Source organism: Tympanuchus pallidicinctus, unplaced genomic scaffold, assembly GCF_026119805.1.
Source record: "Tympanuchus pallidicinctus isolate F22 unplaced genomic scaffold, pur_lepc_1.0 scaffold18, whole genome shotgun sequence".
NCBI classification, from domain to species: Eukaryota; Metazoa; Chordata; class Aves; order Galliformes; family Phasianidae; genus Tympanuchus; species Tympanuchus pallidicinctus.
In genome coordinates, this window is record NW_026294699.1 from 2716409 (window position 1) to 2729710 (window position 13302).

Genomic DNA, 13302 nt, shown 5'->3' on the forward strand with positions numbered 1-13302 from the left:
AACTGGATGAAAACTGTTTCCCTGCAAGTACTGCTTGTAGGTTTAAATTCCTCAGTCAATCAAAATGTGTGCTGGTCACACCATGAACTTCTCTGGAAGCGCCAAATAGTGGCTTTCATATCCTTTCAGTCTGTGTTATAGTAAGCACACTGCACACTTTTCAATTTATATTGTGCATGACTTGCAGCACCCAAGCATATGAAGATAGTTATTAGGATATCTTGCCCAAGTTTGTAGTATCCTGTTTACTAGAGTTTGCTTTATAAAACAAAATTAAATATTCCCATTTGTCTCAGTATGTCTGTGTATTAATCAAACTGCTTGTGTTGTTTCTATGGAAACTCTGGCTTGTTGCATTTTATATTCTTAAACATGGTAGCAGTTACTATAGAAACTCGTAAAACCTTCCATAAGATGCAAATTGCTTATTTTTTAATCTAACTCAAAAACCAGCTATTTTTTGGCACAAGCCATGCTTGATCTTCTACCAGTGAATTTGCTACCTGCCTGCAGCTGCTAAGGCGATCTATGAGCAGGAATGCATGTGGTAAACTTCTTTTCTCCTGAATTTTAGAGGAGCAGTTCCTAATTCTCCTTCAGCTGCACTGTAACATCTTTGTGTAATTCATCATCTGTAATTTACTGCTTCTGATTATGGAAAGGAGCTGCCAACTAGAATTGAGATGAGTTCAGAGTGCCACTTGCACTCGTGCGGAATGTTTGTAGAAGACAAATAGCTGCATGGCTCTAATGATGTTGTTTTAGAAATATTTTAAGTTAGGATCAAGTGTAAAGCAAATGAATTACTCCCTGATTCGGCAGAGAATCCGAAGTTCTGCCCAAAGTTTGGTATTTGAGTGGTTGGATGGTTCTGAAGCCTGCTTGTGTGCTCTTTGGAACAGCTGGTTCTGGGGAAACCTTATTGCTAATGCACACACATCTTGGCACAGGGGCAGTGGCAGATACTCAGAGTGAAGGAAAGGCAGTTGCCATCGAGGCTCTCTATTGATGGGGGAGGAAGTAAGAGAAGAAACTTTGCTTCCTTTCTCCCTCTTTTACCAAGAGACAGAGAGAAATGAAGGAAACTTTTTTAGTATTTTCAATTGCATTTTTTCTTTAAAATGTCGAAAATACGAGATTTCCAAGGGAGCAAACAAAACCGTCTTGGGTGTCAAAAAGCTTCGTATGTCCAATCTCTTTCCTCCTCCGTCCAGTATGGATTGAGAGAGAGAGAGAGAGAGAGAGAGAAAGAGAGCCATTCTGGCTGAGCAGTCCCAGCCCCACTGACTGGTGGCACAGGCTCAGAGCTTGTTCCTCACGGGGGTGGAACTTTCAGCTTAAAATACCAGAAGTTTCCATCTGAATGTTTTATTGTAAAGCCAAGAATTTAAAACAAATAAATGCCAGACACGTTAAAATTTAACCTTTCCTTGGCAGCAGTGTAACTGTTTGGTCATGGTGCACACATGGCCATATGCTGTTCCTTCCAAGGGCCGTTGTGTTATTCAGCATACGGTAGGAGCGGTGCAGCACCCCATCTTCTCGCTGCAGTCCCCTTGCTATGTCACTTCTGTTTAAAGGACCTCCAGTTTTTCTTAATTGACAGGAACCCTGTTATCTTGCCAACCAGCTCCCTGTGCTGCCCTTATCTTAAAGGGCCCCCACAATAATATCCTGTGTGAGAAACAATCCCATGTGAATGAAACCATTGGTTATATATGGCGTGTCTGAGTTGAGAAAGCAGATTCCAGCAGACATTAAATAGTTTGATTACCAACAAGAGCGTGTGAATCAGAGAGAGGAGTTATGGAATGGTGAAGCTTTGCTCTGTGACCTTACTCTGAGCCCTGAGAAGCACATTTGGTATAATCTAATTAGGAAAGAAGTAACAAACCTTACGGTATTAAAATGATTAAGAGGTCAGCTTTGAGGTATTCATATTCAGTGCCAGCAGGGTGGATTGGGTGTTGTTGTTTTTTGTTTTATTGGTGGGGCCAAACAGTATTGTAGTGGATCTGGGATTGTGTCAGTTTTTCTTATGGGCTCATTGCCTGGATTTTTTGTACTGAATTGATGGCCCATTTTACCAGGTAAGGGACAAAAAAAAATCAACGTATAGAATAGCTCCTGAAGTTCCAAAACTCCCAACTTACATTTTCATTGCTTGTTTCTGACTTTTGGAAGCTTCCTGGAGTGGGCAGCTGTAGTTACTGCTCTGTCAGGCTGCTGGAAGAACGCTCAGGCTCCTTACAGGATGTGCAGCTTGAAGGCTTGAGCAGATGGCTCATTTCCAAAGAAAACAACAAATGGAGATTGTGTAACTAACTTGTTTGATACCGGCTTGGCCATACTTGGCTGCAGTGAGGCGATCCAGGCTTTCTGGATGGAGGAAGTGAGCCGTGCCTGCACTTGGTACAGCCTGCTGTTTGCAGGGTGCTCGAGCTCTGGGGCACACAGTGAGGGGAGCCCCGCTGGGCTCTCCCATCGAATGGGCTGCAGTTCTGCAGTGTGTGCAGCATGGTGTATTCCAGGGATATGGGGATGGGCAGCTTCCTCGTGGCCATCACAGTGAATCTGGTGTTTTGTTGAGGGTTAGGGGTGCAGTGGATGAAGTTTGGCTGCCACCAGCGTGGTTTCACCGTTACCCTCCTGACCAGCAGATGGAGTTGAGAGAATATTACTTTTTAAAAGCTAACAAAATAATGTATCCTCAGTTCACTCTACTTAGAATTTGAGCAGCTTGTCTTCTGTTGCTCTTTTTTCCCTCATCTCTTATTGGGCTGCATGCCTTGAATGTTGGGTTGAGTTCTCAGTTCTGTTTCTGTGTCCTTTGGATTTCTTTGTTAATGGTTTTGATCAGAGGAGAGGAAAACAAGGATCTTTAGCAAAGATGGGGATGAGGGAAGAAAGCTTTTAGACTCCGAAGGCAGGTTTAATTAACACAAGTGGAGCTATGGGACCTCCTAGCTCTTGTACCATCTGTAGGTACAATGCCTGGCTGACAAAGAGCTGAAGAGGAGGAGAAGCATGGCGGAGAACATCCAGTGCCACCCTGTGCTGTTCCACCAGATGAGGCGATCAGAACTTTGATGAACGTAGCTTTCCTTCACTTGACGACTTCTCTTTCATCTGCTGTCCATGGACTTGCTACTTGGGGGTGTAATATTAATCTCTCCTCAGTTTGTTTTATCACCCAATGAAGCCCGTATAAATCTTTCTTAAAATCTTGGTCAGGTCACTGCCTGGCTGTAAGAGCTGGACTTTGCAAATTTTTTTGTGTGTTTTTTTCCTTTTTTGTTGCTTTGAAACACGTATTTGATGTGCACTTCTTGCCATTTGCTCTTCAAACAGCTTGCAGGGACGAGGAAATAAAACTCCAAAAGTGAACCCATATGACAGACATTGATTCCCAGCACACTCAACTGCATAACAGTGAGGTACTTCCTGCTTTTGGAAGAAAACTCTTTCAGGGGTTAAAAGCCACTGAGGACAAACTGTTCAGGTTCCTTCTGTGGCAGGACTGTTGGAGCCTTCTCGTTTCTGTGGCTACTATGAGGTCTTAAAAGACTCATTCCCCAGTACCAGCTTCAGAGGTGGAAGTTGGCTGGTGTGAAGTTGAAAGATGGAAATCTTGCTCTTCACTCTTGACGTGAAAGCCCTGCCTCCAGCCACAGCACTGCTAAAGCTGTTAAAATAGAAAAATAAGTATTGGATTCCAAACACATTGATCATATTAGGGTGCATCGTGTCAGCTTTGGCTGTGGGAGCTGAGAAGTGGCATCCTGCCTCTCTTCTCACTTGCAAGCTGCATTGCAGGCTCTCAGGTTCGGTCTGTTGGCAGGCAGATGTGCCACCAAAGCTGATCTCTCACCAGAGAAGACAGCTACTTTGTGAGGCTGTGTTTGGTTCAGGTTCTCTTTCAGGTATGCTTTGCCTTTGTCTCTGTGACACGTGAGCAGAGGCGGAACGCAGCCTTGCTTCCTGCAGACACTGTGAGGCTTGGTGTTTTTAAAGGCTTAATTGATGGAATGCACATGTGGATGACATGTAACAAAGCTTTTGTGAATGGTAAATAACCACCTTTTCTTAGCCCTGGATATCAACAGACTGAGAGATTCCCAACGATGAAGTGCTAACTGATTTGCTGGTGTCTTCTGGTTAGGGCAGTGAAAGGTCTGCAGAGCAAATTGTGTCTATCCAAATAGGCATCTGCTGTGACTGCACCTCCTTTATCTTCTCACTCTGGGCTCACTTTGATCACAAACCTGTCTTAAAGAACTAACAGACTTTTTTTTAATGCAGAATTTAGTCTAATAGTGTGATTGTGGGAAGTAGTTTTCTAGTGGTTGTCAGGGAGAAGGGTAGAGCACGTGTATAAGCAGAATTTATGGAAGTCTATTGTAAAAATTCAATGCTATATGAAAGTGTGACCGACAGACACTGACTTATGTGTGAAGCTGTTTACCTGTTGAGAGGTTGCCAGTGCTACTGAAATTAGTGCTGGCTTTTCTCAGAGGGATAGTAGCTGGTGCTTGATATCAAGAAAGGGTGTTGATGCTTCTGAATACAAGCTTACCAAAACTCAGAGGGTTAGTGGTCATCTTGATGAGGCTGCCAGGGCGCTTTCCATCCTTCCACATCCGTGAACATGAGATACCTGTGTGCCTGCACTACCCAGAAGCACAGGCTGTTTCTGCTTCTTGGGGCAGGCACAGGGCAGTGCTATCTCGCAGAATGTAGAGCTTCCATAATTTTAAATGGTTTTAATCATTACTGTATGCTACAGAAGGGTCACATCACTGTGTTTCTGTAAATCTGGTCAACAAAGCTTTTGTCAGTCAGAGGCTGTTGGCAGATTTTCAGTTACTGATATGTTTTTGTGGTGGAGATCAGCAAGGTGGCAAGAGAAACAAAACTGTCTCCTGCCTGTGCATCTGAGAGCTGAAGCACTGCAGGAGCAGCAGCGCCTGAATTTCCAGCTTCATCAAGAGGGGTGTTTGTTATTTGGGTGAACCGTGTGAAGGCTCCTGCTTGTTCTGCAGGGTCTCTGTCCCTTGGGGGTAACTTCCTGGCATCTCCCGTTTTGCACTGGTCCTGCAGATTGCCGTTCTTGAAAGGCAAAAGGGAAGAGACCAACTTGCTCAAGCAGCCGTGCATTGGAAGTGAGATGGTAAAGAAATCACGGTATTTGCATGTAGGACTCAGCAGGGTTGAAATAGTGACTGACATAACCCTGTTGAGTTTCAGCAGTACTCCGTGTTCTGTGGTTGTTCCTATCTGCACACGTTCTCAGCTTGATCAAGATTGCTTGTTCATCTCTGCTCAGAAAACCCCTTTGGCTCTGGGCGTTGTGTTGGTGCTGACAAAGCAGTGATGGTGCCTGTTAGCTGGTAGAGCTGTAACAGAAGTTGGATTTTGGCTAGGGAAACAATTCTTCGACTGGGATGAAAACATCACTTCCAACAGGATTTTCTTTGGCACGGTCTCGTATTTTTCTGCAGATTGGCTGAACTAATTATTTCCTATTTGTGACCTACAGACTGTTTCAGCAAAACCTGTCTGCTCACATGCATTTGTTCACAGCAGAAACTGAAGGCTTAAAAATTAGATCTGCGTGCCCAGGAGCGTCAGCAGATAGCTTTGCCTCAGCCTCTTTTTTTTTTTCTTCCTGTATTTTCCGAGGAGTCCTACCAGAAAAATGTTTCTCAAAGGTCAGAAGTAGGTGGGCTGCTAACAGTGTGTTCTGTCATGTAAGGCTGATTTCTCTGGTAGGAAGCAGGCTTTGGTCAGTAGCTGTGTAGAAAGCGCTGAAGTGTTTCACCTGCTGCCTTCTCAGTGTAATCCTGTAGTCATTTTGTACTTGTGTGTTTTAAACAGCAGCTTTTCTTAGGTAGCTTGGGAATTGGTGAAGTTTTTTTTCTGGTAACCTGATTTTAAAACATATTATTCTGGTAACAGCATGTAATCAAGGTGTTCCTTGGTGTAGTTCTGTCTTTATCCATGAGATTAACTCAGGCTCTGAGTCGTAAAGGTTTAAGCGTTTCTGTCATATCTGCTGCTTCTAGTGAAGCTGTTGCAGGTGAGTGGGTTCAGTGTAGTGGCATAATCTATGGGATAAGAACATCCTAAAGATAGGGTTTCTGCATCTGTTGTCCTTCAGAAGAAGGTAGGTAATTTAGAAACTCCCAAGTGTGTGCTGAAGGAAGGACGTGTCGAGGGAGCATTGCCAGTCCTTTAGGAGCTGTGTCGTGGGCTTAAGATCTGAGTGTGTGTGTGCTGGATCTGTCAGGCAGGACTTGAGCATTGCTGCAGAAGTGTGGCTGCGAGGAATGGATGCTAGATATAGAAAGCAGCAGAGTCGAAGAGCTGACACAACCTAGCATTGCTCCGTAGTAAACTCTAGAGCACTTGGGTAGATGTAATGCAGTCCAGATTTAGTTGACCCTTCCTGGAAGTAAACTGTATGCACGTAACCTTGGATGTTTTCGCTATGAAAGGAATGTCAGTGCTCGTTTGTGAAGAGCAGAAATGCTAATTTAGGCCTTGGAAAATCCACTGTTTGTCACTGTACCATATAGAGACAGTCATGTAAATGTTGTGGTCTTCTTCTATTGACCTCTTTCATGTCGAGTAAACTGGGGTTGAAGTGTCTAATACTGTGTGTATACTGCCAATAATAGTAAAACATAATACAGGAGCTCCTACCTGTTGCAGTTACAATCTATCTAATAAACGGAAGGCTCTTAGTTGGCTTTTTAATTAAAGTATTGAATGCAGATGTTTTAACAGAAGAATTCCTCAACATATTTCTGTTGTTCTGAAATGAGAATACCAAATACTTGAGAATGCTGCAGAACGCTGTGATAATCCTTGGAGCCTGTCATGTAAGGGCAGGCTTGTGATGCTCAAATTACTATGAAAGATGAAGGTCAGAATGAAGATTTGGAGACCTGATGCTAAGCTGACTTTTTTTTCTTAGTCCCAGATGCAAAGTCAAGTGCAGCAAGTGGGGATTGTACCAACGCAGGCCATGGCAACTGGGCCCACAGCAGACCCGGAGAAGCGCAAACTGATCCAGCAGCAGTTGGTTTTGCTGCTTCATGCCCACAAATGTCAGAGACGTGAGCAGGCCAACGGAGAGGTGCGAGCCTGTGCCCTGCCACACTGCCGAACCATGAAGAATGTCCTCAACCACATGACGCACTGCCAGGCTGGGAAGGCCTGTCAAGGTGAGGGCTGACGAAAGTGCTGTTCCTTGGGCAGCTGTCAGCAGTGTTTCTCTTTTCTCAAGAAGACCCCTGTGCTCAACGCAGATGACTTGGAGTAACTAGTTCTTAATTACACAAGTCCCTTTTTCATTACCTTTACCCTGGTTTCAATTCCTGATCTCTGCGTTTTTCTGTTTAGAACAGAATGCAGTGTTTGCCTTCCAGAAGTAAGATATCACCAACAGTAGGCTTGAGAGCCTTTTGTCTTCTTTGTACAAAGAAGATGCAATATTCACATGGAATTGCCTATAGCTCAGTCATATAGAATGTCTTAAATGTTAGCACTTGCTTCCTACACTTGTTATGACATTGTTGTGAGTTCCAAAAAGGCTTAGTTGCATTTAGCTGTGTTTAGTTGTATTTAAATAATTGCTTGTAGAGGAGGAAGTAGAATGGCTCTGAAACAGAAGAGTTTATTCAAACCAGTGATCTAGGCAGTGACCTTAATCTTACTGCTTTCCTTGTCGCAGTTGCTCATTGTGCTTCTTCGAGACAAATCATCTCCCACTGGAAGAATTGTACTCGGCACGACTGTCCTGTGTGCCTTCCCTTGAAAAATGCCAGTGACAAGAGAAACCAACAGCGTGAGTAGTTGTTCTGTCACAATGAAGTTATGCTGTTAAAATGGAGTTAATCACAAGTGCAGTGTAAGAATAAATGAAGTTACTTTTTTTCTTTTTTTTTAATGCTGCCAGAAATAACTTAAATCATAGAATCACAGAATGGCCTGGGTTGCAAAGGCCCACAGTGCTCATCCAGTTCCAACCCCCTGCTGTGTGCAGGTCGCCAACCAGCAGCCCAGGCTGCCCAGAGCCACATCCAGCCTGGCCTGGAATGCCTGCAGGGATGGGGCATCCACAGCCTCCTTGGGCAACCTGTGCCAGTGCCTCACCACCCTCTGGGGGAAAAACTTCCTTCTAATAGCCAACCTAAATGTCCCATCTCAATGTAAATCTATTCCTCTTTGTCCTATCACTGTGCACTCATGTAAACAATCATTCCCCATCCTGTTTATATGTTCCCTTCAAATATTGGAAAGTCACAATGAGGTTTCCCCAGAACCTTCTCTTCTCCGAACTAAACAAGCCCAGTTCCCTCAACCTTTCTTCATAGGAGAGGTGCTCTAGCTCTCTGAATATCACTGTGGTGATTTAACAGTAATTAAAAATGTTTGTAGAACTGTATTCTTACACAGGAAAAAGATGAGGTCTGGGCATCTTAATTGGTGAGCTTATGTGACGTTGGTATTGACTAGTCTGCAAACCATCATGTTTTTGCCCACGCCTATTTTTCATTATGGCTTAGCTGTTACTGATGTTTAGGGACAGTCAGTTCCTAGGGTGTTTCTTCCCTCTTGCTCTGAAACAGAAAATACTGGACTTAGGCTGGTAGATTCCTTTTGAACTGTGCTGAGGTAGAACATCTGACTGCAGAGATGCAGCAGTTTTAGAAGTCTAAGTAGTGTTGCACCCTAAGGCTATTTAAACAAGGGTGAAGAAGTGGGGAATAGCTGAAGGACTTGTGCAGCTTGTACATTAGATTTGTGTTGGAAGTACTCTGCTAATTTCCATTTAGGTGGAGGAAGTGAGGAAAGCTAATAAACCTTGAAGGATGGAGAAGAGCTGTTAGGTTTGGTGAGATGAAGGCAAAGGGGAGAACAGCTGTTAAGTCTGTCCACATTAACCAGTGAAGATGCTGTCATTGTAATTCCAGGAGAGTTTTTTCCCCTCAAAAAATATTAATTTTTTAACAAATTAAGTCATAGAGCTGCTTTGGAAGTAAGGATTTTGTTTTTGTTTTACCACTCCTCCTTCACAAACAAAATATTTCTTGTGTGTGAAAACCAATTTGTTGCACCTGATTTGTTATGTTTGGTCTCTGAAAAAGAGCTTTGCTTTCCAGTATGGCACAGTCTGTGCATAACATACCCAGGCAGCACAGTTATTATCAAACACAGTAGAATTGTGTTGTTCTGTTGTTGGTTGGTGTTTTTGTTTTTTTTTTTTTTGTTTTAATACAAGCTTCAGTAGAAAACTGTTTTGGGTAGTGTTTGCTTTTACATCATTCACAGAACCTAGCAAAAGAGTTGGCAATTTAATCAAAAAGCAGTCCTTTAAAAGTAACTTGGTTGTGAGATGTAATAGAATGTGTCGTGTTTTGACTGCAGTAGAATTACAGCGGATAAATAAATATAGTCTTTGGTGCTCCTGTTGTAGGCAAGAGAAAATACATACAAAATCTGCCTCTCTGTTCAAGTAGTTGATAATCCAACAGCACTTGGCGTGAATCTGTGCTGTTCAGTGTGCAAGTCTTGTTACCCTGAGTTGTGTCAGTCGTACCTGTGAGACCTCATGGGTTGTTTGAAGGCTAAAGATCAATGCTGAAACTGCTGGTTTAATTGTGCTATGAGGTGTAACGCTTCTGAGACATCCAAGGAAGTTTAAGTAATTTACATTAACAGGTGCATTTGAAAATGCCCTGCTTGACCAGGTGAAACCTAAGTTACATTATTGTAACAACTGAAGAGAATGTGTGTTCTTTTAGGAACAAATAATGACAGCATCTATGAATTGAGAGAAGATAGAGGGATCTACGTATGGCAGATTAAGTTGGGAACATTATGCCTGCTGCTCATCTGCAGTTTGTTAGAACAGAGCTGTTCCTTTAGAGGTGTCTCACTCCACTCCATGTCAGATTCTTTCAAGGCACATTTGTGCCATTATGAGCTGCAGTGCAAAAGACAAGTTGGAAATGTTTTTCCTGTTCCTTGTGGCACTTTTCATGTGTACCATGTATCTGTCTGGTAGGGTCTAGGGAGAAACTGCAGAATAACTTTTTTATTTTTATATTTTTTTTTGCATATGCTAAATTCAAGCTTTTCTTTGGAACAGGCTGAAGGCTGCTGTGTTTGCAAGCAATGACCTGAAATTTGGTACAGGTGTTTGGGGTTTGGAGGATTGGTTTTGACCAGAAGTACTTCTTTATTATTGAAGCATTGATGAGGCATTACTGAACATGGAGAAAAATATAAGGAGCGTGGAAAGAGATTAATTAAGAGAGTAAATGAGAGATGACCGATCATCTGAAAATGCCATTTTAGAGCATGCAGGGCCTGAAACTCAGAAGATATGGACTGAGGGATGAAGATGGAAGAGGAATGGGATGGGGGAAAAGGAATTCAGTATTAGAGGGCTGAGAGAGGGAGTTATGGAGCATGGACAAAAAAAGGAAGTTGTGGATGTCAGATATCCAGGAGCTGACCTGTGGAGGAGAAGGAAGGTATTAGGGAAGCACGTCTGCTGAGAGGTAATGAGCAGCAGCTTGTTCACTGTTTCCTGTGGAAACTGGGGGTTAAATGCAGTTTGCTCAAGTCCTAGTGTCAGTAACTACAAGTTCTGCAAACAAAATGGCCATTTCAGCCCTCCTCCCCCAAGTTGTAATGCTGGAAATCATGTGGAGTGGTGGCCTACCAGCTAGCAGTTATTCGTTGGAGTTCCATCTGTTGACTAATGACAATATAATGTGAAGGCTTTTAGTTTAATTAATTAATAATTTTAGTTTAACTTTAAATAAATAAATAAATAAAAATTAAATGGCATCGTTGATAAAACGTAATGCTGATTCTTTAGGTTGCACATGTCCTCTTTATTCACCCAGGATTTGATTCATGAAACAACCTTCAGTCCAAGTCCAGCAGTCATGTATGCTTACATTGTGTACACCTGCCTCATTTTGGGTGCAGGACAGGCTGAGGTGAAAGAAGGTTCCCAGCAGAGGCTTTGCTCCAGCCTCTAAGAAGGGCTGCAATGATGAGAGTGCGAAGCTGCGGGACAGAGCACTTCAGCACTGAATGAGTTTTCATTCCAGAACATGGAAGTAAAACAAACATTTTAGAGCAGACATCACAAACTTATTGACGTTTTCCCTTTGGTGAGATGGCCAGGTTAGGGAAGTGCTGGCCATTCATAGTTAGAGTGGCATTTGGATTCTGAATTTAAAATTTGTCAGTGTAGGATGGAATGCTGCCTCTAGAAAACATACATTAGTTACATTAAGGTAGTGTTATCCCCTTGCACACTGATGCAGGAATCCTGCAGGCAGGAGTGCTTGGTCATTTAGATTACATCCTAATGCAAATGCCCAAGGAGGCTTCAGCAACTGCTGCTTCACTTCTGCTTGTCTGCACCTCCAGTGCTAAGGTCCATGAACATGGGAGTTTGTAACAGAAGCTTGGTTGTCTGTAAAGTATTTGAGTGTGAATGGAGTTGTCTTGAACTTAGCAAGGTCTGAAGCATCAGTTAATGAAAAATCACAGTAGACATTGCTCTGTGTAGTAAGTAAGCTAATTTGATAACTCCTGTCTGTTTTACTCTTTGTATTTATTTTAATTGGCTTGATTTCCTCTGGCATAGGTCACAGAGGACTGCATTTGCACTTGATCTGTCCAGTGTGGAATGTAATACTGTCTTCCTCCATCTTGTTGGACAGATTGAGATGATGTCATGCATTCGTATATATATTTATTAAAAAAAAAAAAAAGGCAGTGAAAATGAAGAAAACATATTGAAAATCAGATTCCTTCTGTTGTGAAAAGACTTAATACATTTTGCAATTGAGCTGTAAAAGACAGAAGCTCTGACCTCAAGCAGTCGGAGCCCTCATCTCAGCATTATAAGTGTACCAGCAGCTGGAAGAACACAGGCTGTCCTGTAAGAAGCTCTTCCAGTTTGAAGCACTGGAGCAACATTTGGCTGAGTGCTGGGAGTTTTGCATGCTTCAGTAGGTACATGCACACACAGGGAGCTTCTTGCAAATCACCACTGTTTCAATTGTGTGCTGCCTGTACTCGTCTCCCACAACGTGGATGTCTGTCAGGTTGCCAGGACATCTTTCTTTAGGTGGTATCAGTTTTCCAAGAAAACTTTTTTTGTTCTGTTTTTTTTTGAGCACGAGGAGGGGGGAGGCACTTGGCTGACCTCAGTGTGGTGACTGGATGCCTTCTTCCTGCTCGCAAACTTAAGCTTCACCTGTGGTCACTGTGCCACATCCGTGGAGATGGGCCTTGGATTTACAACCAACACTGAAAGCACGTGGGTTTTTGTCATAGCTTCCTCAAGAAATACCATCCTTTCTTCTGCTTTTCTTTACAAGCTCATTCGTTAGGTCCCAAATTGGTCCTCTGCAGTCACAGCAGCCTCTGAAGCCTCTGGAATTCCGAAGTGCCACAAGCAGTGTGTGGTTTAACCTCTTTGGGACTTCCTGTTTGTTGGCTTACGCTAGAGCAAAGGCAGCTTTCTCTTAGGTGGCGTGAGCGTCCTAAACATCTTGTGCATTTTGAGGATTTCAGAGATGGAGGGATCCTGGAGAGGTGCAGGATTTCCTGGCAGAATGGCCTTTGGAAGTGCTGCACTGTGCTCCTTCTGCAGGAACGTTTGTCTGAAGAGCTGGAGCCTCCCCTCCGCCCTCACTGAGGGTCTGTGGGACCGAGGGCAGAGAGGGGGTCAGTGCCTATCTGCATTTCTTAGCAAGGTGATGGAATTGAATTCCCATCTGGAGAGGGCGAACCGTGGATCTGTGATACTGTGGCAGTTCTGGTGTTGTTACGTTTTTGCCTTTTTTCTCTCTCGGGCAGAAGATGGAAGTGTGTGTGTCCTTTTCAGTGGTTCTGTTTCCATAGTGGTAAGGATTTAAGAAAGCCTAGGGTGCAGTTAATGTCTCAGGTCTGTTTTCCTGATTTACTTCTTTTTTTCCCCAACCACGTGCTTCTCGGTGCTTCAGTTGTTGCTGTATTAAAAGCTCTAATTGTTGCTATGTTTGGATCACAATTTTTTGCATGTATTACATCCTTAATTACTTGAAGGGGAAAACATGAAGTATGTTTTCCTTTACCAGAGCCCCAGTTACCACTGTGCAATGTCTCCAGAGTGAAGGACCCTCTAGAGAAACACAATACTGCTTGGAATGGCAGCTGGATTGGAGCTGGAATACAGATATTTGTTCAGTTCTGCTTTAGTATAAAACTGCTTTTCCTTGT

The 13302-nt window shown here is 43.1% G+C and overlaps 1 protein-coding gene across 5 annotated transcripts in view; it reads left to right on the forward strand.

Annotated features, from left to right (window-relative positions):
- Nucleotides 1-13302, forward strand: part of CREBBP (CREB binding protein) — a 77499-nt gene that overhangs the window by 24894 nt on the left and 39303 nt on the right. For all 5 annotated transcript variants that reach the window (XM_052679676.1, XM_052679677.1, XM_052679675.1 and 2 more), the window contains 2 exons: nt 6980-7229; nt 7739-7852. In XM_052679676.1, the coding sequence (XP_052535636.1) occupies nt 6980-7229; nt 7739-7852 (364 nt within the window). The remainder of the gene's footprint in view (nt 1-6979; nt 7230-7738; nt 7853-13302) is intronic.